The 21,411-nt window shown below is 35.2% G+C and overlaps 2 protein-coding genes across 2 annotated transcripts; one reads left to right on the forward strand and one right to left on the reverse strand.

The window, feature by feature from the left end:
- Positions 1-4,465: 4,465 nt before the first annotated feature.
- Positions 4,466-11,540, forward strand: LOC112009694 (ABC transporter B family member 1). Its single transcript, XM_024042021.2, has 10 exons — positions 4,466-5,393; positions 5,471-5,525; positions 5,609-5,784; positions 5,876-6,076; positions 6,228-6,487; positions 6,582-6,898; positions 7,128-7,351; positions 8,396-8,769; positions 8,910-9,624; positions 9,971-11,540. Exons 1-10 carry the CDS (start codon positions 4,923-4,925, stop codon positions 11,255-11,257), a joined length of 4,080 nt encoding a protein of 1,359 aa, XP_023897789.2. The 5' UTR covers positions 4,466-4,922; the 3' UTR covers positions 11,258-11,540.
- Positions 11,541-15,941: 4,401 nt separating this feature from the next.
- LOC112025713 (uncharacterized) lies at positions 15,942-17,915 on the reverse strand. The gene is given in 5 exon segments (XM_024058390.2): positions 15,942-16,231; positions 17,158-17,220; positions 17,518-17,539; positions 17,542-17,625; positions 17,727-17,915. Coding segments are annotated over 5 exon segments (357 nt in total). The 5' UTR covers positions 17,812-17,915; the 3' UTR covers positions 15,942-16,128.
- Positions 17,916-21,411: the final 3,496 nt, after the last annotated feature.

A 21,411-nucleotide genomic window follows, 5' to 3' on the forward strand; every position in this document is an offset into this window, starting at 1 on the left:
AAGAAAGAAAAAGAAAAAAAAATCTGTATTCCCATGTTAGAGAAATCAGTTGTTGATCAATCCCTTCCATTACATCACATCAATGGGATCCTAACCTTTTTCTACTGGGCTTTCCTTCTTCAATTATTTATCTATGCATTTTCTTTAATGAAGTCTTTCAATTGTAAAGATGGTAAAAACTAAAAACAGTCCCACTTTGCCCCGTCACGTCCTAATCCATCTTGCACGAAATTTTTTTAGCGAGGTGACGGGCCAGGGTAACGTTGAGTTTTGCTCGCTAAGGATCGAGTAATATATATCTTTAGGGTATATATTAATAATTTGTTTAAAAAATTATTATTAAAAATTAAAAATGCTATAAAAAAGTTTGACAATTTTTTTAATTCCTGATATAAAATTTTCAAAAATAGTTTACTTACCTATTTCTTAGGGAATACGATAGTAAAACTCTTTTTATAATTATACTAGAGTTTTATAAACATATACTCTTGGGGCATATATTAGTAAAACTATTTTAAGAAATATTTTATGAAAAAATAATAAATCTGATTAGGGGTGGCAAAATTGGACATGATTCACGAACCCGAATCAATACAACACAAAATTAGTAGGTTATGAGTTGAGACTTAATGGGTTTGTGTCATATTCAGGTTGACACGATTGACCTGTTTAATAAACGGGTTCGATTAATATATACAACACATAGAACTCGTTTGACCCATCTAACCCGTTTAATTAAATAACATTTACCAATACACCATTCAAACTCTAAGTCTATAAACTTATTAGTTGTTGTGGTTTATTTTCTTTGACATATTGTGATGGATTATTTGTAATATTGGAATATAGTTTAGTTTTGAATGATTATTTGTGATACTTTTACTCGTTAATTCTGAATTTTATATTAAAGATATTTATTTATTTGTTTTTTCATAATTTTTTTTTTCATTTTGATAAAATTTGATAACTAGGTTAACACGACTAACCCATTTAATAATTGGATCGTGTTAAGGTTGATGAATCTTGACCCATTTAATAAAGGTTAGTGTTAACCTATATAGTCGAATATTCATGAGTTGACATAACACGAACTTGACACGCGAACACGCATTGCCACCCCTAAATCTGACCCATTATACTTATATATCATTATTTAATATGTATTTGTGAGAGATTGAAAATAAATAGGGTGCCATAGTATTCAAATTATTTATTCATATATTTTATGAAAATTCTAATAATAATTTTTTTTAATACTTAATCTATTACAATTTTTGAATTATTTTACTATATAACCTCTCTCTCTCTCTCTCTCTCTCTCTCTCTCTCTCTCTCTCTCTCTCTCTCTCTCTCTCTCATTTCAATTTTGGAAAGTGTTAAGGTCTTTCCAAGTTTGAGTTTAGGTTAGAGAATAGCCGTGTGTACTTTTTTTTCTTCTATACTACTATTTAAGGAGCTTTCATTGGTTGGGATTCTCAATTTAGATGCCCAAAATACCCATAAATTCATCAATTTCTAAGGCTTAAATCATAGGGTTAGACATGTAAAAGTAGTAATTTAAAAACTCCTAATTTTTAGCTAAATTAACAAAAAAAGTTTTTTCTCCCACCTCTACATTTCTCTCTCACGTTAGTTGTCAAATACTAATACGACTTCTTGTTTTTGGAAAAAAAAAATAAAACTGCTTTTTTTTTCCACAAAAGTACCAATTTTTTTCTCTCATATTAGTAGTCAAGTACTATTACAACTTCTTCTTAAAATAAAAAATAAAATAAAACTGTCATGAGTTAAACATGTAAAACCCAAAAATAAAAAATAAAAAGTCTCATTGCACGCGTGCAATGAGGCTGGTTTTAATAACTAATTTCGCTTAATTAGACACTTATACAAGAACTCTAAAAGAACTAGATTGAGGGACTAACAGTACTCATTTAATAGAATAAATAAAAAGGCAAATAAAGCGCTCATTGAAATATCAACTCTTAACATGCCAATTTTAGGGTTAAAAAATTTGTTACCCAATTGACACATTTTATACTCCAAACAAAGACATAATTGGTTCAAATCAACTCTCTCCTACTTATCAAATTATTTTATAATAATNTCTCTCTCTCTCTCTCTCTCTATATATATATATATATTACCAAAAGACAATAAATTCGATCCAGATGTAGTGTAAAAGGCCACTTTTACACCCTCCAATAATGACGTGCCACGTTATATTTTTGCAAGGCTCACCAATAAGGCAACAACCATCTGCTTCAACTCTTTCTCTAATCGAATATTTTATGAAAATCCTAATAATATTTTTTTTAATACTTAATCTATTACAATTTTTGAATTATTTTACCATATAACCTCTCTCTCTCTCTCTCTCTCTCTCTCTCTCTCTCTCTCTATATATATATATATATATATATAACCAAAAGAGAATAAATTCAATCCAGATGTGGCGTAAAATGCCACTTTTACGCCCTCTAATAATGATGTGCCACGTTATATTTTTGCAAGGCTCACCAACAAGGCAACAACCATCTGCTTCAGCTCTCTCTCTAATCGAACCAATTCCATAGCCGATCTTCTCAAGCTCCCTTATCTCCAGTTGCTAGCCAAGTTCCACAACTCCTACCACCCGCAACCACTGTTAATGGCTTAGAAACTCACTTCTCTCTCTCTCCAATTCACATGAGCCCATTTCAACAACCAAATGGCACCATAACACCAGCCCATATAAGCTAACTTCAACAACCACTCCTTGAGTTGCCAAACCAGATAAAAACCCAACTAAAAAATCTAAGTTTTTTTTTTTTTAATTTTTAAATCTTACTACTGGAGTAGCTTTTTTCAGATTTAGTTTTGTGGGTTTTGTTCTTTCCAACCTTTTTTCATGTACCCCCCCCCCCCCCCCCCCCCCCCAAGTAAAATTGAAATTCTCTAAAAACTACTATACATACATAATAATAACTGAGTTATTTACTGATTTCTGCTTACTCATTTCATTTGTATTAAGCATTATAAAAATTTATAACAAAAAAAAAACATTATACAAGTTTGACACATGAAAGTATGAAACACAAACAGAGGAATAAGATAATCAGATGGAGAATCTAATATTATAAATCTAGACAGAGTTTGTTATATGGGATTGGGAGCCTTGACCATAACAAATTATCATTATATTCCCTGGTATACAAGTTTTCTCATTTGTCAAATTAGTTAGCAAAAAAAAAAGTAAAAAATTAAACTAAATTCCTGAATATGAGCTATATTTCCATAAGGTCCAACATTTTTATCCATTTTTTTAACATAATCCCACTAAAAATTATATTAATATCAAACTTCAAGGAACTTATAAAGTCAGTTCCCAGCCACTTTGTTGTATTTTAGATTAAATAAAGAGCAACTGATGACTCACCTAAGTTATTAAACTCCAAAAGCGTGACTAAAAGTAAGCAAAGCAGCTTCTTTCTCTTCTCTGAAATAGAGGTTTAATCCTATATTTTAGCTTAAATTTTTAATGAATCTTTATCAGAATAGTACTCTGACCTCCACAATGAAAACCACTGAAAATTTGAAGCCAAAGATGGTTGCACCTAAACAACTCCAAAATTGGCTGTCATGTGCTTTAAAGAATCAAATGTGGAGTCGTCCCAGGATTTGTCCACGATTTCCTGACAATTTCTTGGAATCCTACTTTGGAGTTTTGAAGAATTTCAGTGATATATACTATACTATAGTAATAGAATAGTGGTACTAATAATACTAACAATAATATATCCACATTACTATGACCTATTGATTTTACTGCTAAAATTGGCTGGGACAAATAATATTGCAAATTTGGAATTTAACAGTAGCTGTGTTCTCGAAATTGTGGAATTCAAATCTGGGTTTCTTTGACATCTTAGGGAATTCACCCAGAAAATAAAAATAGAGAGAAAAAAAAAAATCATCTTAGGGACAAGGCACAGGTACTTTCTGACAATATAGCCGAGTTTTCATTCATGTGTTTACATTTTAAGTATAAAGTCAAACATTCAAACTTAGGTGCCCAAATGAAATTGGATCAGAGATGTTTTATATTATTTCATTATTTGTAGTATTTTGTTTTTCAACAAAGTGGCTGTTTGTGTGGTTCAAAATAATAGTATAAAGAGTTTCTATTTAATGCTATGGTGACAGTGAGTAGCCTAAAACGCCGGATTTATAGGAGACAGACAGAGAGTGCATGGTCTGAACTCTGAACCTTTGAACATGAAATTTTCTTGTACAAAACTATAAGCTTTTTACTATTAATCTTATAGAAGAAGCCAAAGCTTAAGAATTGAAATGAACGGTCCCTGATTAAAGTAAAGTAAATCCCCACCCAAAAAAAAAAAAGAATTTTCTATTGGATATTTGGGTTTTCCACTTTGAACATGTTTCAGTCAAAAACCCACCTCCAAGTTTTAACACAGTGTTCTCTGTCGGGTGGAAAATCTCTCTCTCTCTGTAGGCTCTGCTCATCTAACCATCTGTCACTTTCTATGTTTTTTACAGAATAAGCAAACTGAAGAAAACCCACCTATAAGGCTATAACCTTAAAAACCCCCACAAGCACTAGTTTTCTTCTCTTGCAGGTAATATTCAAGAGAGAGTGAATCATGTCAACAACACTAACAAGCAACCATAACAGAAAATGAGACTCAAAATTTAGTCTATAAGGAAAAAAGCAAAAAATAAAAAGGTCCCCCAAAAAAAAAAACACTATTAGCAAAGAGTTAAAACAAAAAAAAAAAGAAGGAAAAGGTAGTAGTAGGAACATGAAAAGGCAGGTAGAGTCAAGAGTGGGATAATAAAGAGAGAGTAATAGAGAAAGAGAGAGGGTGAGTTTTTTTGGGAGGTGGGTTTGTTTGATAAAAGCTAATAAGGGAATTTTGCAAATGTCACAAGATTCTGAGGAGATAAAGACGATTGAGCAGTGGAGATGGTCCGAAATGCAAGGTCTTGAGCTTGTTTCCTCTGCTCCTCCTGACCCTTTTAAAACCAACCCACCCACACCAACACTAACACCAACACACCCACACATAGAGCCTCAAGCATTAGGACAAGAAGCATCATCAGTAGCAGCAGCAGCTCAGGAGACAAAAGGAATGGAGAGCTCTGAGCCCAAGAAGGATTCAAGTGGTGGTAGTAGTAGTGGAGAGAAGCCTGAGGCTGTACCTAGTGTTGGGTTTAAGGAACTCTTCAGGTTTGCTGATGGGTTGGATTACATTCTTATGGCAATTGGGTCTGTTGGAGCTGTAGTACATGGTTGCTCTTTGCCAGTGTTTCTCAGGTTCTTTGCGGATCTTGTCAATTCTTTCGGGTCCAATGCAAATAACATGGACAAGATGATGCAGGAAGTTCTCAAGGTATTGACTTTATTCGCATGGTAATCAAAATATGATTGAAGGCTCTAAGCTTTTGTGGGTTTTTCTTGTTGTTGCAGTATGCATTGTATTTTCTTGTAGTGGGTGCTGCAATATGGGCATCTTCTTGGGCAGGTGAGAATTCTCTGTTACACTTACTTAGTCTCTCTGGTTTTTTTTGGTTAATGTAAATGAGAGAGCTTGAATTTTGGTTGCAGAGATATCATGTTGGATGTGGACTGGAGAGAGGCAATCGACGAAGATGAGAATCAAGTACTTAGAGGCCGCTTTGAACCAAGACATTCAGTTCTTTGACACAGAGGTTCGGACCTCAGACGTGGTTTTTGCCATTAACAGTGATGCAGTTATGGTCCAAGACGCCATTAGCGAGAAGGTGAATCAAAAGGCCGACTTTTTGCTACTTTGCTTCTAAATTAGGCTTTGGATAAAACCTGATTTTTTTTTTTTTGTTTTGGTTTGTGTAGTTCGGGAATTTTATCCACTATATGGCAACGTTTGTGTCTGGATTTGTGGTGGGTTTCACTGCTGTTTGGCAATTGGGTTTGGTCACTCTTGCTGTGGTGCCTCTCATAGCTATAATTGGTGGTATCCACACCACCACATTAGCCAAGCTCTCTGGTAAAAGCCAGGAAGCTCTGTCACAGGCAGGAAACATTGTAGAACAGGTAAACTAAAAGAAGGCATTTTGTTCATTGTTTGCATATTTCCTCTGAGAATCAACTTGTTTTGGAGACAGACATTAAATACCGGGTTGATTTTCTGGTAATTTTCTCTGTTTTTGCATCTGGGTAATTCTGATTTCAATAAAATTTACAGACAATTGTTCAAATTCGGGTTGTTTTTGCATTTGTTGGGGAATCCAGAGCGTTACAAAGCTACTCGTCTGCGCTAAGGGTTGCGCAAAGGCTCGGTTACAAGAGTGGATTTGCAAAGGGATTGGGATTGGGTGCAACTTACTTTGTTGTTTTTTGCTGCTATGCGCTTTTGCTCTGGTATGGCGGTTATCTTGTTAGGCACCACTATACCAATGGAGGACTTGCCATTGCCACCATGTTTGCTGTTATGATTGGTGGACTGTAAGTACTAATTTACATATTCTCATTCTTTTGAATAGTTTTTTTTTTTTTAAAAATCACATCTTGTGTGCTTAAATTGTGTTTTGGTTGGCAGGGCTTTGGGCCAGTCTGCACCAAGCATGGCTGCATTTGTAAAGGCTAAAGTTGCTGCTGCAAAAATTTATCGCATAATTGATCACAAACCAAGTGTAGACCGAAACAGCGAGTCAGGTTTGGAATTAGAGTCAGTTACAGGTCTGGTGGAGCTGAAAAATGTGGATTTCTCCTACCCATCCAGGCCAGATGTTCTGGTCCTTAATAATTTCTCCCTAAATGTCCCAGCTGGCAAGACCATAGCTTTGGTTGGCAGTAGTGGCTCTGGTAAGAGCACTGTGGTGTCCCTCATTGAGAGATTCTATGATCCCACCTCAGGTAAATAATGCAGTAACCTCATGCTACTAATTGATTTAACGGAGCTGAATGCACTTGAAAACTTCTGCGCATGTGTGTATGTGTTTTCCTGGATGATTTAATGTGTTGTACCAAATGCAAGTTATTTTAGCTCCCGAGTTGATTTATTTCGCGTGTGTTTGTACATTTTGTGGAGAATTGGGCTTGTAGATAAGACATGTTTGTCAATGAATTGAATGAACTTGTGCAGGACAAGTTCTGCTGGACGGTCATGACATAAAGACTCTAAAGCTAAGGTGGTTGAGGCAGCAAATAGGGCTTGTAAGCCAAGAGCCGGCTCTGTTTGCTACCACCATTAAGGAAAACATACTCTTGGGTAGGCCAGATGCAAATCAAGTTGAGATTGAAGAGGCTGCAAGAGTTGCTAATGCCCATTCATTCATAATCAAGCTTCCTGAAGGCTTTGAGACTCAGGTTAGTTACTTTATGGCATTATTGTATAATTATTGCTTGAAAATTTTGGCACCAGTGTGTAGATTAGTAAGCAGCTTGTTTTTCTCAACCATTTTCTCTGTTGTAATTATATGAGATAATTAAAATTGTTTATTTAGTAGGTCTTAAAAAACTTTTTATCCTGTTCTTGTACCCCAATGCTTTTAAGTCTCTGAATATGCGATCCCCAGACTAAATGAAAGAAAATAAATGGTATGGTTTGACATTTAAGCATAATAATTACAGTAGGTAGGTATGTACTATCATATGATGTATTCTCAGTGGCTGTTGAGAGGGGTAAGCGGTGGGGTGAAGTTGGTCATTCTGGAAGGAGAAATTTAATTGAGAATCTTGACAAGAGGTGGTCCTATTTACTTAGATTTTCTATGGCTCATAATTTATAATTTTATTATATGAAGGGTGGAATGGCTCATTCTGGTCAACAAACAAAACCTGCATGTTATTTAATTCCATTGTTGAAAGTCAATGCAGGAAGTGTTTGGTCATGCATGCATCTGTAGAAGGTAACATGCTTTAGTCAACAATACATGTGCAAAAATAAAACAGATATAAGGACTTAATAAACTTAGAAGGGAAGAATGACTGGACCACAAAATAAAGTATATGTTTGTGTGTTTCACAGAGAGAGTACTTGAATCATACATAAGATAATAAAGAGCAGTTGCTTAATTAGACAACCAACTTGCCATATGAAGTTCACAACATAGATGGATAACTAATTTGCTAAAAAGGTTAACAAGATAACCGAAGATGACAAAATAAATTACTATTGTAACAAGTTCCATAATAGACAAGACTTACATTATGCTTGATATAAAATTGTACAATGATAAAGGAAACTTAGAATCTCACTCCAACTCAATTCTATACCGGATTCCTATATTTTACCATTTTCCTATGGTTTCTTGGAAATACTGGTGAATCAAAACATTTATGAGGAAAGGACAAGTGAACATAATAGCAAGTTAATGATCAAATTTAAAGGCAATAACCTGAAAATGACAGGTAGGAGAAAGAGGATTGCAGCTCTCAGGGGGACAGAAGCAGAGGATAGCTATAGCTAGGGCAATGCTGAAAAACCCAGCTATTCTGCTTTTAGACGAAGCAACAAGTGCGTTGGACTCAGAGTCAGAAAAGCTGGTGCAAGAGGCCCTTGACCGGTTCATGATTGGAAGAACGACTCTTGTCATTGCCCATCGCCTCTCCACCATTCGCAAGGCTGACCTTGTTGCTGTACTCCAGCAGGGTAGTGTCTCCGAAATTGGAACTCATGATGAGCTCTTTGCCAAAGGAGAAAATGGTGTCTATGCCAAGCTCATTCGAATGCAGGAAATGGCCCATGAAACTGCCCTCAACAATGCAAGAAAGAGTAGTGCAAGGTACCTTTCACCAAGTTTGGATCATATTCTAAATCTATACTTGTATAAGAAAATTCTGGTTGTAAGGGTTATTTTTTGTGGTCCAAGTGCTGGTGTAACAACATCTACTAAGCCAAGAATCTGTTGTTTTCAATTTGCAGGCCTTCTAGTGCCAGGAACTCAGTAAGCTCACCTATAATTGCCCGAAATTCTTCCTATGGCCGGTCACCATACTCTCGTAGACTATCTGACTTCTCTACGTCTGATTTTAGTCTCTCCCTAGATGCCTCACACCCCAACTACCGGTTAGAAAAGCTTGCATTCAAGGAGCAAGCCAGTTCTTTCTGGCGCCTTGCCAAAATGAATTCACCGGAATGGGTGTATGCTTTAGTTGGCTCCATAGGCTCTGTTGTTTGCGGCTCACTTAGCGCCTTCTTTGCATATGTTCTAAGCGCTGTCCTCAGCGTCTACTACAATCAAAATCATGCTTTCATGAGCAGAGAAATCGAGAAATACTGCTATCTGTTAATTGGGCTTTCATCTGCTGCACTTCTCTTCAACACACTACAGCATTTCTTCTGGGATATAGTGGGAGAAAATCTCACGAAACGGGTAAGGGAGAAAATGCTGTCTGCCGTACTCAAAAATGAATTGGCATGGTTTGATCAGGAGGAAAATGAGAGTGCTAGGATTGCAGCTAGGCTGGCTCTTGATGCCAACAATGTGAGATCAGCAATTGGAGACCGGATTTCAGTGATTGTGCAGAATACAGCACTCATGCTGGTTGCCTGCACTGCAGGGTTTGTTTTGCAGTGGCGCCTTGCCCTTGTCCTCATAGCTGTCTTCCCTGTTGTTGTTGCAGCCACTGTTTTGCAGGTTAGTTTTTTCAACTGATACCTCAAGCTTCGATAATGAAGTTTAGATCTGGTGTTTATTGGTCTGATATAATGAACTATACTGAGAAGCTAGGCTTAGGCATGAACTGTTAAGGACATATGGTTGAAATTTGGCAACTGTTCAAGACAAGTTCAACAATATGCACAAGCATGTAGTATAGTAAATGCACTACATTTTAGAAGGCCCATTTAATCTTTTTATGATAAATTACATTAATTTGATACTTCTGCAGATAATCCCAAAATGTAATGCACCATCCATTGGCACATATGGAATTCTTCACATGTGAAAATCAGTTATTTACAGTTTTTTAAATTTTCAACAGAAAATGTTCATGACTGGTTTCTCTGGAGACCTAGAAGCTGCCCATGCAAAGGCCACACAACTAGCAGGGGAGGCCATAGCCAATGTAAGGACTGTTGCTGCCTTCAATTCAGAGGCAAAAATTGTTAATCTTTTCTCAACCAGCCTCCGGACTCCACTACGACGATGCTTTTGGAAAGGGCAGATTTCTGGAAGTGGATTCGGGATTGCTCAGTTTGCACTATATGCTTCATATGCCCTAGGACTCTGGTATGCTTCCTGGCTTGTCAAGCATGGGATATCCGATTTCTCAAAGACAATCCGAGTTTTCATGGTCCTCATGGTATCTGCCAATGGTGCTGCTGAAACTCTAACCTTGGCTCCTGACTTCATTAAGGGTGGTCGGGCCATGCGGTCAGTCTTTGATCTCCTTGACCGTAGAACTGAAATTGAGCCTGATGATCAAGATGCCACCCCAGTTCCAGACCGCCTTCGTGGAGAAGTTGAATTAAAGCATGTAGACTTCTCTTATCCCACTCGTCCTGATGTGCCAATTTTCCGTGACCTCACTCTCCGTGCCCGAGCAGGGAAAACTCTTGCACTAGTGGGTCCTAGTGGATGTGGTAAGAGCTCGGTCATTGCACTTATACAGCGATTCTATGATCCAACATCTGGACGGGTTTTGATTGATGGAAAGGACATTCGAAAATATAATCTAAAGTCCTTAAGACGACACATTGCATTTGTTCCTCAAGAGCCATGCCTCTTCGCTACTACCATTTCTGAAAACATTGCTTATGGGCATGAGTCAGCGACTGAGGCTGAGATCATTGAAGCTGCAACTCTGGCCAATGCACACAAGTTCATATCTGGATTGCCAGATGGATACAAAACATTTGTCGGGGAAAGAGGAGCTCAACTTTCTGGGGGACAGAAGCAGAGAATTGCAATTGCTCGGGCATTTGTGAGGAAAGCAGAACTTATGCTGCTGGATGAGGCAACAAGTGCACTTGATGCCGAGTCTGAGAGATCTGTCCAAGAGGCTCTAGAGCGTGCTAGCTCAGGAAAAACAACTATTGTTGTTGCACATAGGCTTTCAACTATTAGAAATGCATATGTCATTGCTGTGATTGATGATGGGAAAGTGGCAGAACAAGGTTCACACTCTCAACTACTCAAAAATTACCCTGATGGGTGCTATGCACGCATGATACAATTACAAAGATTCAGTCACAGCCAAGTCATTGGAATGGCATCAGGTTCAACATCTTCAGCAAGACCCAGAGAAGATGAGGAGAAGGAAGCTTAGTGTAAGTGAAGAAAGAAAATGAATACGACTAAAAGAGGAGTATATTCAACGTACCCCTTGTGATTTTTTGGGTTTTATTTTGGTTTATCTGTTTTGGTATAGTATAGTATGTGTATTATCTATATAACTATATTTTTTTTTTCCTTTACCAATGTATGTCCTTGTCTTTACGAATCTTCCTAAGAAAATTATAAAGACAAATACATCCTTGAGATTGAAAGAGATAATTCTGTATCCATCTATATGCATTTATAAAGGCAACCCTCGTGCACTTCTTTTGTCATGTCTGTTTCAAAGAGAGTTTGATATATTGATGTGGGAGGAAATATACCCAGCGTTTTAGATAAGTGAGAGGGATTGGTCATTGGTGTGAAGCCAGGCCCTACAACGTGATGCAGCATAATTTAACATGTTCTAAAATAAATGTGTCCAAACTTGTATTGCCCACGATATCATGCATAGAAATCCATTAGATATTCATAACAATGACATGTTAAATATAGGCCATGTAGGTTGAGAGTGATGGCTTGTAAATTGTGTTAGAATTCCTTCACTTTCCAACACTGATCTCATGGTGACGGTAAATAATGGTAAACCTGGGATGAATGAGACATGTAGGCCTCCTTATATCATCACCTATCGCAATCATAACTTTTTTTTTTCTTTTTCTTTTTTGTGCAATTGAATTTTTGTACAACCTGTTGGAAATTTGAGGTCATCCTATATCTAGATCCATTTTGGTTTTTGCATATATTTATGAAAGGGGGTTGTGGGGAACAACATTATTGAAAATTCACACTCTGGTTGTACATGTGCATGAGTTTAAAGATAGATAGCAATTGGAGGCCAGGCCACCCTAGTAAAGAAGAAAATGGATAAAGACTCAAAAAAATAAATAAATAAATAAATAAGAAAAGAAAAAGAGAGAGAGAGAGAGAGAGAGAGAGGAGGAAATTGAATTACAATGTTAACCAGTAGCTCATTGAGGACAGGCGTGAAAGAGAAAAGGAGAGAAGTTATGGAATTGGAAAATGACAAGGTCATGATGGTGTTTGAGTGGGCCTCATGTGATCTCTTTCTTGTAAAGAAATACAAATGAGTGTTTGTGGCTACAGATGGGTTTGATGCAATGACAACTTGTGAGAGCCACGTCCTGTTTTTATGTGTTTTGGAAACTTACTTGCTTTGTTACTGCTTTGTCACTGACCAAAAAACAGTAGATTATTGTCTATAACGGACATGGCATTGACCATAAACAAATTGAGGGAGAAGAAAATCTGCAACACGTGATTATCTTCTTTCTTTACAAAGTTTTGTTCTTGATCAAGAGGTGAAGAGATTCAAATTGGGTGATACTTCCCTTTCATGCCCTGAAATTTGACCCCATGGTCGTGTAGTACCATTTATCACTTTAGACAAAAAGCTTTTGAAGAAGCAATCAAAAGATGAACTTTCCGCTTCAAATCCAAATTTTAGATCATGGTCTTCAGCTTGATATGGTTGTAACAAGTGACTTTACCTCTGCTCATTTAAAAACAAAAGCAACCCTCCAACCACAATGGGCCTTAGGATAAAGTGAAAAGAAATAAACACTAAATCCAAAACAAGATATAGTTATTTTTATTTTTGTTTTTAAAAGATACTATAAACAAAAACAAGTAAGAAAAAAATCTTCTATATCTAAAGATAATGACGGGCCTTGATTAATTTATAGCAATGCTGGCTAAATCAACATCTTCTAAGCTGCTTAACCTATCAAATGCAAGAGCGTAGATTAAAATTCGACATCATAACGACTTTGACTATCCCACTTCCCAGGCATCCTCATGTGCCCTTATCTTCTCACACAACCAAAGATAAAGAATGAAAATAATGGATGTTTGATACTCATTAGTCATTATCAATAATATTAGGCGATGTTGTTTCATGCAACTGAGACTAGTAAGCCCACAATTTCTTTCCAACATAATTTGTGTATTTTGTTTCCAGTAATTACAATTCCAAATCTATGTCGGAACAGGCCAGAGCGAAGATGATCATCGATGCTGAGAGTTCATATAACATTGCGGTTGGCAAAAATGGTGGATCAGCTGGGGCTTCAGCCCTTTCAAGTAAGGGCCTCATCCAAAGCCCTATCGAACCAGACCAAATAAAAGCAAAGCAGATCCAAAGTCCCTAACTTGCACTCATCTCATTTTCGGGCTTGGGCTCGCCCCTAGTAAGAATGAGAGCGGAGCTAGTCCTGCACAACCCAACTTTCTGGATCCCTTTGCTTAAAGTCCAATGACAGCATCATAATTTTGATAGCACTTTCAACCAATGTTGTGAATTCTTTTTCTTTCTTAAATAAATTGGCAACATATTTTGTTCAAGTCACTAAACTGGTACACTTAACAGGCCCACCCCAAATTCCATACTTAGCTCAATACCATTCTGTTTTGGCAGGTAGGACTTACGAGTTCATCCACCATTCCCCTGTTTCATTCTCTTATTCTATGATTTTTTTTTTCGTTAAATCCTTATTTAAGTGATGTTTATTTTTTAATATTTATATTTTCTCCATTTGATACTTTGGTTTATTGGTATATATTAAAAGGATTCAAAAAATTAGTTATTACTTTTTTTCCTGTAAAAAATACCCCTAAATTAATTATCCAAGAACTTAAAAATTGAGTTATAATAGTAAATTGAAAAAAGAAAGTTAGTTATTATTTTTTTTTACTGTAAAAAATACCCCTATCTAAAACTTAAAAATTGAGTTAAAATAGTAAATTTACAAAAATAATATATTCCTACTTCTATGTTGAAATGTTTTCCTGTTTCTAATAAACTCTTATTTTTAAGTTGATTTAAATTCTTACTTCTACTCACTAACTCCCTACAAAATAGAATTACTCTTTTGTTAGTTTTAAAACTCTTTCAATTTACAAAACTCACCTCACGTTTTTTTTTTCCCCCTTCATCACGATGTATTTGTTTCTTCTGTTCTCCTTTTTTTCAATTTTTTTTTAAAAATTTTCATTATACCCTTTATTTTTTTGGAAAAAGTAGAAATTTCAAATTATAATAAATGCAAATTACTAATCTTTACCCAAAAAATAGAAGAGCCTCAAAAGCTAGTGTTAATGTAATGGGATTTTATACATCGGCTTACTGCATTTTGAAAATTACATCAACTTTACTTCTAAAACATCCCTTTTTCAGCTTAATCTGATTAAACATATATCCTTCAATTTACAAAACTCACCTCACGTTTTTTTTTTTTTCCCCCCCTTCATCACGATGTATTTGTTTCTTCTGTTCTCATTTTTTTCAATTTTTTTTAAAAAATTTTCATTATACCCTTTATTTTTTTGGAAAAAGTAGAAATTTCAAATTATAATAAAGGCAAATTACTAATCTTTACCCAAAAAATAGAAGAGCCTCAAAAGCTAGTGTTAATGTAATGGGATTTTATACATCGGCTTACTGCATTTTGAAAATTACATCAACTTTACTTCTAAAACATCCCTTTTTCAGCTTAATCTGATTAAACATATATCCTTCAATTTACAAAACTCACCTCACGTTTTTTTTTTTTCCCCCCCTTCATCACGATGTATTTGTTTCTTCTGTTCTCCTTTTTTTCAATTTTTTTTAAAAAATTTTCATTATACCCTTTATTTTTTTGGAAAAAGTAGAAATTTCAAATTATAATAAATGCAAATTACTAATCTTTACCCAAAAAATAGGAGAGCCTCAAAAGCTAGTGTTAATGTAATGGGATTTTATACATCGGCTTACTGCATTTTGAAAATTACATCAACTTTACTTCTAAAACATCCCTTTTTCAGCTTAATCTGATTAAACATATATCCTTCACTCATTATTTTCGTCTTCCACTAAGATATTAAACTTAAGACTTTGAAAGAAGAAAAATATACATTAATGAATTAATTTAAACCAGCAAAAACTATTTGTCAAGTGCTCCGTAAAAGATTAAATGGACCAATCCAGCACATTATTATAGATGTGAACACCTCCCCTTCCTTGTCATCCAGTTCTCACAAATAAAATCTGTCATTCTTAGTTATGTTTGAAGAAATAATCCATGATGAAGACATGCCAGATTTTAGATTCAACCTGTGTCAAAATATTAATGTCTAGTTGACAAAGAGGACTTGCATAATAAGTAGCACAGTTTCTTACAGACAAACATTCAACTTATGATGCACCTGGTATGTGATCAATTCCTATGTGCACACAGTGACAGTAGTCAATGAGTTCTAGCTCAACTCCTTCCCTTTTAGGAGCTAGGTGGAGGCCCTAGAGGGTGGGGTTATGGGTTCAAAAACCATTGGGTGAATGTGCAACTTACCAATAAAATAAAATAAAAAAGAGCACACAATTGAAGATTTTTTTTCTTTTATTGGTAATTGTACACACCCAATGGGTATTGAACCATGATCTCACCCTCCACCTTGCTTTAAAAAGGACATGAGGTGCCATTTGAGCTAAAAAAAGCATTGGCTACACAATCCAAGAAACATAAAACAGAAAATTACTTTGCATGACCAAATGATGTTACTAATATAACATAATCAACCCAAGGTAGTAGTCACAATTGTAACCTTTTTTATAAGTCAAACAATGAATTATAAGTAAAAGATCAGCTGCAATTACTATAACATTGAATCAAAAAATCTTGAATTAACTAGGCTGCATATATAATATATGATATGACAGAGAATATTGATAGGAAAATTGATTTATCATTACATTCTCGTTAGTGCTTGCAACTTTAAGAAAAAAGGACACTTTTACAACGAATATCTTTAACCTATCATACTCAGCCCCCTCATTACCTAACAACATTATCAAAAATAGAAATCTCACATCGACATTAGCTTTGGACCATTATCTGGCATACCCATCCCAGAAGCTATGTCAGCATCAAGTTGAGTATGAGGTGCAGGCCCCATCATCTGCTTAACACTGCATCAACAAGAGTCGTGTGAGATATAATATCCTCTCCAGTGACTATAACATATAGCATATAAAGTTGTACAGCATTAGTCTCAAGTTGTTAGAATCATAGAATAAGCAAATGATAGCATCCATATTGGTTGATCTAATATGGAAAAACTCTACAACCAAAACGCACTAGAGTCATTTACATAATGAACAAAGCTCTTTAAGTGTCTAATTGAAATATAAAAGCATATTCGTGTTGAAAAGATAGAAAATTTGTATGGCTCTTTATTGTAATATACACTAATAACAATAATAATACATGCACATAACCTAGGTGCTTAGGCCCAACCGCCCAACCATCCTAGAAGCTTACCAGATCCTCAAACTTCTAGTAGCTTCAACAACTCCAAGAGGCACCACTAAACATGAATGTAAAATCATGTTTGGTAACATGGTTTGATCAATCTATAAAAGATCAGGGTAACCAAACTACGCTTAAGTTCTCAGGGAAGAAAGCAACCTAAGCAGTTTGGTAACACCTTAATACTCATGTATCACTAACTAGAAGACATTGATGCACTTCTCTAACAATTCTACTTAAGTTCAAAATTGAAGATGGTAAAGGCTGAGAATATTACATTATTTATAGAGTCCTCTGAATATGCCTAACACGGTAGAGGCGCAGCATAGACTAAACAAGTGCAATTAGGAAAATATGTCCTATTATGCAGTAAAAACATAGACTAAAAAATATCGCAAAATAACAATGTCACAGCTTGATTCTAACCAGAAAGTCCCTGCATATAATTTACTCTAATATGACAAATTGAACCCATTACTACACCTATGTCTTCATTCAAAGCACAGCCACTAAACAAACTTGGAAAAAACAATCATGAAGGTAAGGACCACAGAAGCTTGATCATTGATGCAAAAAAGTTGCTTACCGCTTCTTGTGACGTTTCGTCTTGAAATGCTCATCCCTCACCGCCACGTTCGCAAAGTATCGGCTGCATTGAAGAACAAAACAAAACATATTTTTAACACAAACCCAATTCAACAATGGAACATAACAACAAAACCCACAATCAAAACTTGCTAAAAAAACAAGAATTGGGCAAAAAAAAAAAACCCAATTCTTCAACTAGTACAAAAGGCAAATAAACCCCAATATATAAATAAAAATTTTAAAAAAAAAAAATTCCAAGTTCAATGCTTTTTATCTTGCATCGAAAACATCCATATTGTTCATAAATTAATCATAATTGAGCTTCAATTTTAGAAAAATAAATAAATAAATTACATACTCGCAGTGCAAGCAATAATATGGCCCATTCCAGGCAAGTCTTCATCAACAGGCAAAGGCTTCTTTTCCTCATCAGGCTTCTTCAGCTGATCATAAACCATATCGTCGCGTGCTCAATTTCATCGAGTCAAGGAAACCCTAAAATTAACATTTATGCTGTAAAAGAAATATATACAAAAATTGATATTTCAGAATTGAAAAAAAGGATATCTTTGACGAGGAATTTGTCGCGACGATGAGTTTTGTGAGAGTAGCGTCTCTTCTTGACATTTCTGTGGGGGCACTTTCCTCCCATTTTTTTTCTCTCTTTCTCTGTAACTGTGTGTTAGGGTTTCTGGGTATCTGTGATTTCTATCTTGGAAAAACCCTAGAATGTTATCGACACCACAAAGGGTTTCTTTGTATTAAAACGACGTCGATTTAGGGTTTTTTTTTTTTTTTTTTTTTTTGGGGTGTGGATATGATGATTAAATGGGCTGACAAGGCCCATTAATATTTTGGGTTAAGATTTTTGCACATCCAGTGGGTTTTAGGTCTGGCTTGGGCTTGGTTGTAGGACCTTGAACTAAGGTGAACTTTAAGCTCTTCTCAAAAAAAAAAAAAAGAACTAAGGTGAACTTCAAGAGCTCTACAGTCAATATCATAGCCTAGATTGAATCGTTTATCGTTGCTGTAAATACTAAGTTATCAAAAAATATATATCAAATTATCAAAAATAAAAGCTTTAAAAGCCTAAGGTGTTGTTTGGATTTTGCCAAACTCGGTTAACAAAACTGAGTTTTGTTAACTCATAACCCAAAAACCGTGGGCCGCACATGTATAATGTCTATTTGGCTTATTTTCCCGGATGTTAACTTAATTAACAAAACTGAGATTTTTGGGTTTTGAGTTATCAAACTCGGAAACTCCTTCGAGCTGTTTTCAAGTTTTTTCAAGTTTTGAGTTATGTTAACTCAGTGGCAATAGGCATAATTTTCATCAAGTTTTGGGTCCCATAGCAGTGTTACATTATATCAGTGCAGACGCAGCGGACCCACTGAGCTCCCAACGGTACTTTTGTGTTTACTTTCCCAACTACCCAGCACTTCACTACTTCATTCATCACTTCCATTTTCCTTCTCCTAAACCCACAGCACAGCAACAACTGAAGCGCATCTCTCCGTCAATCAGCACCTTCAGCACAGCTCTGTGAACTGATTTTGTTTTCGATGAGACCCATATTTAGCCCCTCCATCTGTTGGGTTTTATTTTGAAATTTTTTGTTTTTTCCATGTTCTTCCATTTTTTGTGTTGTGTTTACTGAGACCTTGAGGAATGGCTATGAATGCTTGTTTATTTATGCCTCTTTTTTTACTCTCTACTCAAGTATAGCTTTTATGTCTCTTTTTATGTTTTTATTTTTTTTATTTTAGAAGTTTCTGGGTTTGTTCCTCTATTACAGCCATGGTATTGTGAACAATGTTTGCTTTGCTCTGCCGTTGGCTTGGGGAAAAAAAATTATCTGTACCGAAATTCTACCAAAACATTGTCACAGATTCCTTGAGGTTTAGATTTAGTTTGTTTAATCATCATTTTTTAAGAAAACTATCACCCTCTCATGTTGTGGGTTCTCCAGCTTTGCTCATTTTTGAACAATGTAAACAATGTTTGCTTTGCTCTAAAGAAATATTAGTATTATGAACAATGTCTGCTTTGCTCATTTTTTAAGAAAACTAATCATCATTGTTTTTTTTCCTTTGCTTAATCCATGCTGTGGGTTCCCCTGCTTACTGATTATCCTATTTTTGGACATGGTTCATGTGATAAGATGGATTGACCTTGTTCAAAAAAAAAAAAAAATTAGAATCAAAGATGGATGTGCCTAACTCTAACTTGTTTTTTATTATGATTGTTACTTTAGTTACTTCTTAGTTTAGCTGATAAGATGTAGCTACTGACTAAATATACATCAATAGATTAATAGAGTATGTATCATAGGTACCTGTATCCATAGCCATAAACAATATGGTGGGTTTTAAAGGGAGGATAAAGTTAAAACGATTGCACCTTAAGTTAAGACCCCTAAACACTATTGTCTAACTTTGATTGAATACGTGGAAATGTTTCTTGTTTATATGTGATTGTTACATGATCAAAAGTTGTTGTTAGATGGCTAGGGATTTAAGGAGTTGGGACGATGACTATGTCAATGAAATTTGAGAGGAACTGGGGTATTTTACAACCAGAGTGTTTCATTTTGGGTTTTTGAAGTTGGGGATAGTGTTTTGTTGTGGAAAGGGCATGAAGAGGAGAGAGAGAGAGAGACAATGCGGGTAGGCTTCTGACCGTTCTGTACACCTTATCTGCAAATTGATTTTTGTGGGATCCAGTGTGTGACATAAAGGTGAGTGTTTGAATTGAAAAATTGACTGAGATATTCCACCCAAATAGGCCACCAAACAGAGTTATTAGAAATTGGGGTATTTTAAGTGATGAGTGACGAAAATTGAGTGAGAAGTGATGAGTGATGAAAAAAAGTTAACCAAACAGGGCCTATAAAGCCTCTTTGTTTATTTTCCTAAATTTCATTTCACACCATCAAGTTCAGAATAATTTTGATTTTGTCTCATAAATTTTCAAATTTAAATATGCATCCCTAACATTATATAGTGTTTAGCAAAAAATATATTTAAAAAAATCCCTTAGTTTATACTAGCCTCATTATACATGCTTCGCGGGTGTGATGGGGCTTTTTTTTTTTTTTTTTTTTTGAGGTTTAGTCTCATAATTTTATATTCATAACCAAATTTTCTACAAAGGTCATAGAATTATCCATTCACAATATATGTAGTCGAGAAAGTAAAATATTAATTTTGTTAAGAGACTTACCAATTTTGACAGAAAAATACTTAACTATTGAGAAGAATTCAGCATATGAAACAGAAAGAACAAAGAAAAAACTGAAAGAATATTGTGGAATTGCAGTTTGAAAGACCACAACGTTATAAAGGGGAAAAGGGAACAAATGAAGGAAGATATATATATATATATATATTATTCATGAAGTTGCAATTGATTTCTGATTGGTTTTTTTTTTTTTTTTTTTTTTTTTTTTAATGTGATATGGGGCAGTAAATTTTTAATAGGAAACCGTGGGTGGGTATTTTTTTTAAGAAGGTGGGGTAGATTTTTTTTTTTTTTTTTTAGACGGTGAGATGGTTTTTTTTAGGAGATGGTGGGGATTGTGGAGAGTTTTTACTTTTTCACTTTTTTGTTATTAATTTTTGTCGATTTACAATTCTTACCCAATTTCTTATTTTTTAGGAAAAAGAATAAGTTAATTAAATTAGGGGTATTTTTGTAAGTCAAAAATGCAATAACTAACTTTCTTAATCTTCTTAATATATAGAGATACATTGATAAAATGTTTGTTAAATACCAAATCATCTTTAAAAATATATCATTTTTTTCACAACAATAATATATGTGTGTGTGTGTGGGGTCCCATTTTTAACAAAAGTGAATGCAACCACTACATATTCCCTTAAGCATATGCAACCTATTAAAAGTAGGCACACGTAATACCAAAGAGCCATGCATAGTGACACATGGTCTGTACATTAAGCTAAATTCGCAATATAGTTGGCCAAGCAAAGTTTTTCATTATAAAATGGGGAAAGACCATTTGGAACAAGGGACAAACTCTCTCTCTTACTTTCTCATTCTTTTTAATTCTCTTAGAGCTCTAGCCCTTTGAGAGACTATCACCTTTTTGCCGAGGAGGCCTTCTAGAGTACTCTCTCGAACCTTTCCGGTACTCCCTCTGACTTGGCCAAGGAGCATTGGATCGAGAACTCCCTTTGGCCGAGGACACCTTCCGAAGTACTTTCTTAGACCTTCCCAGGTACTCCCTTAG

This window comes from Quercus suber, unplaced genomic scaffold (genome assembly GCF_002906115.3).
Source record: "Quercus suber isolate HL8 unplaced genomic scaffold, Cork oak 2.0 scaffold_36, whole genome shotgun sequence".
In the NCBI taxonomy this organism is placed as follows: domain Eukaryota; kingdom Viridiplantae; phylum Streptophyta; class Magnoliopsida; order Fagales; family Fagaceae; genus Quercus; species Quercus suber.

Coding starts and splice junctions, on each gene's coding strand:
- LOC112009694 (XM_024042021.2), top strand. CDS start 4,923: ATGTCACAAGATTCTGAGGAGATAAAGACGATTGAGCAGTGGAGATGG. Junction 5,394..5,470: donor TGATGCAGGAAGTTCTCAAG/GTATTGACTTTA, acceptor TTGTTGTTGCAG/TATGCATTGTATTTTCTTGT. Junction 7,352..8,395: donor CTGAAGGCTTTGAGACTCAG/GTTAGTTACTTT, acceptor TGAAAATGACAG/GTAGGAGAAAGAGGATTGCA.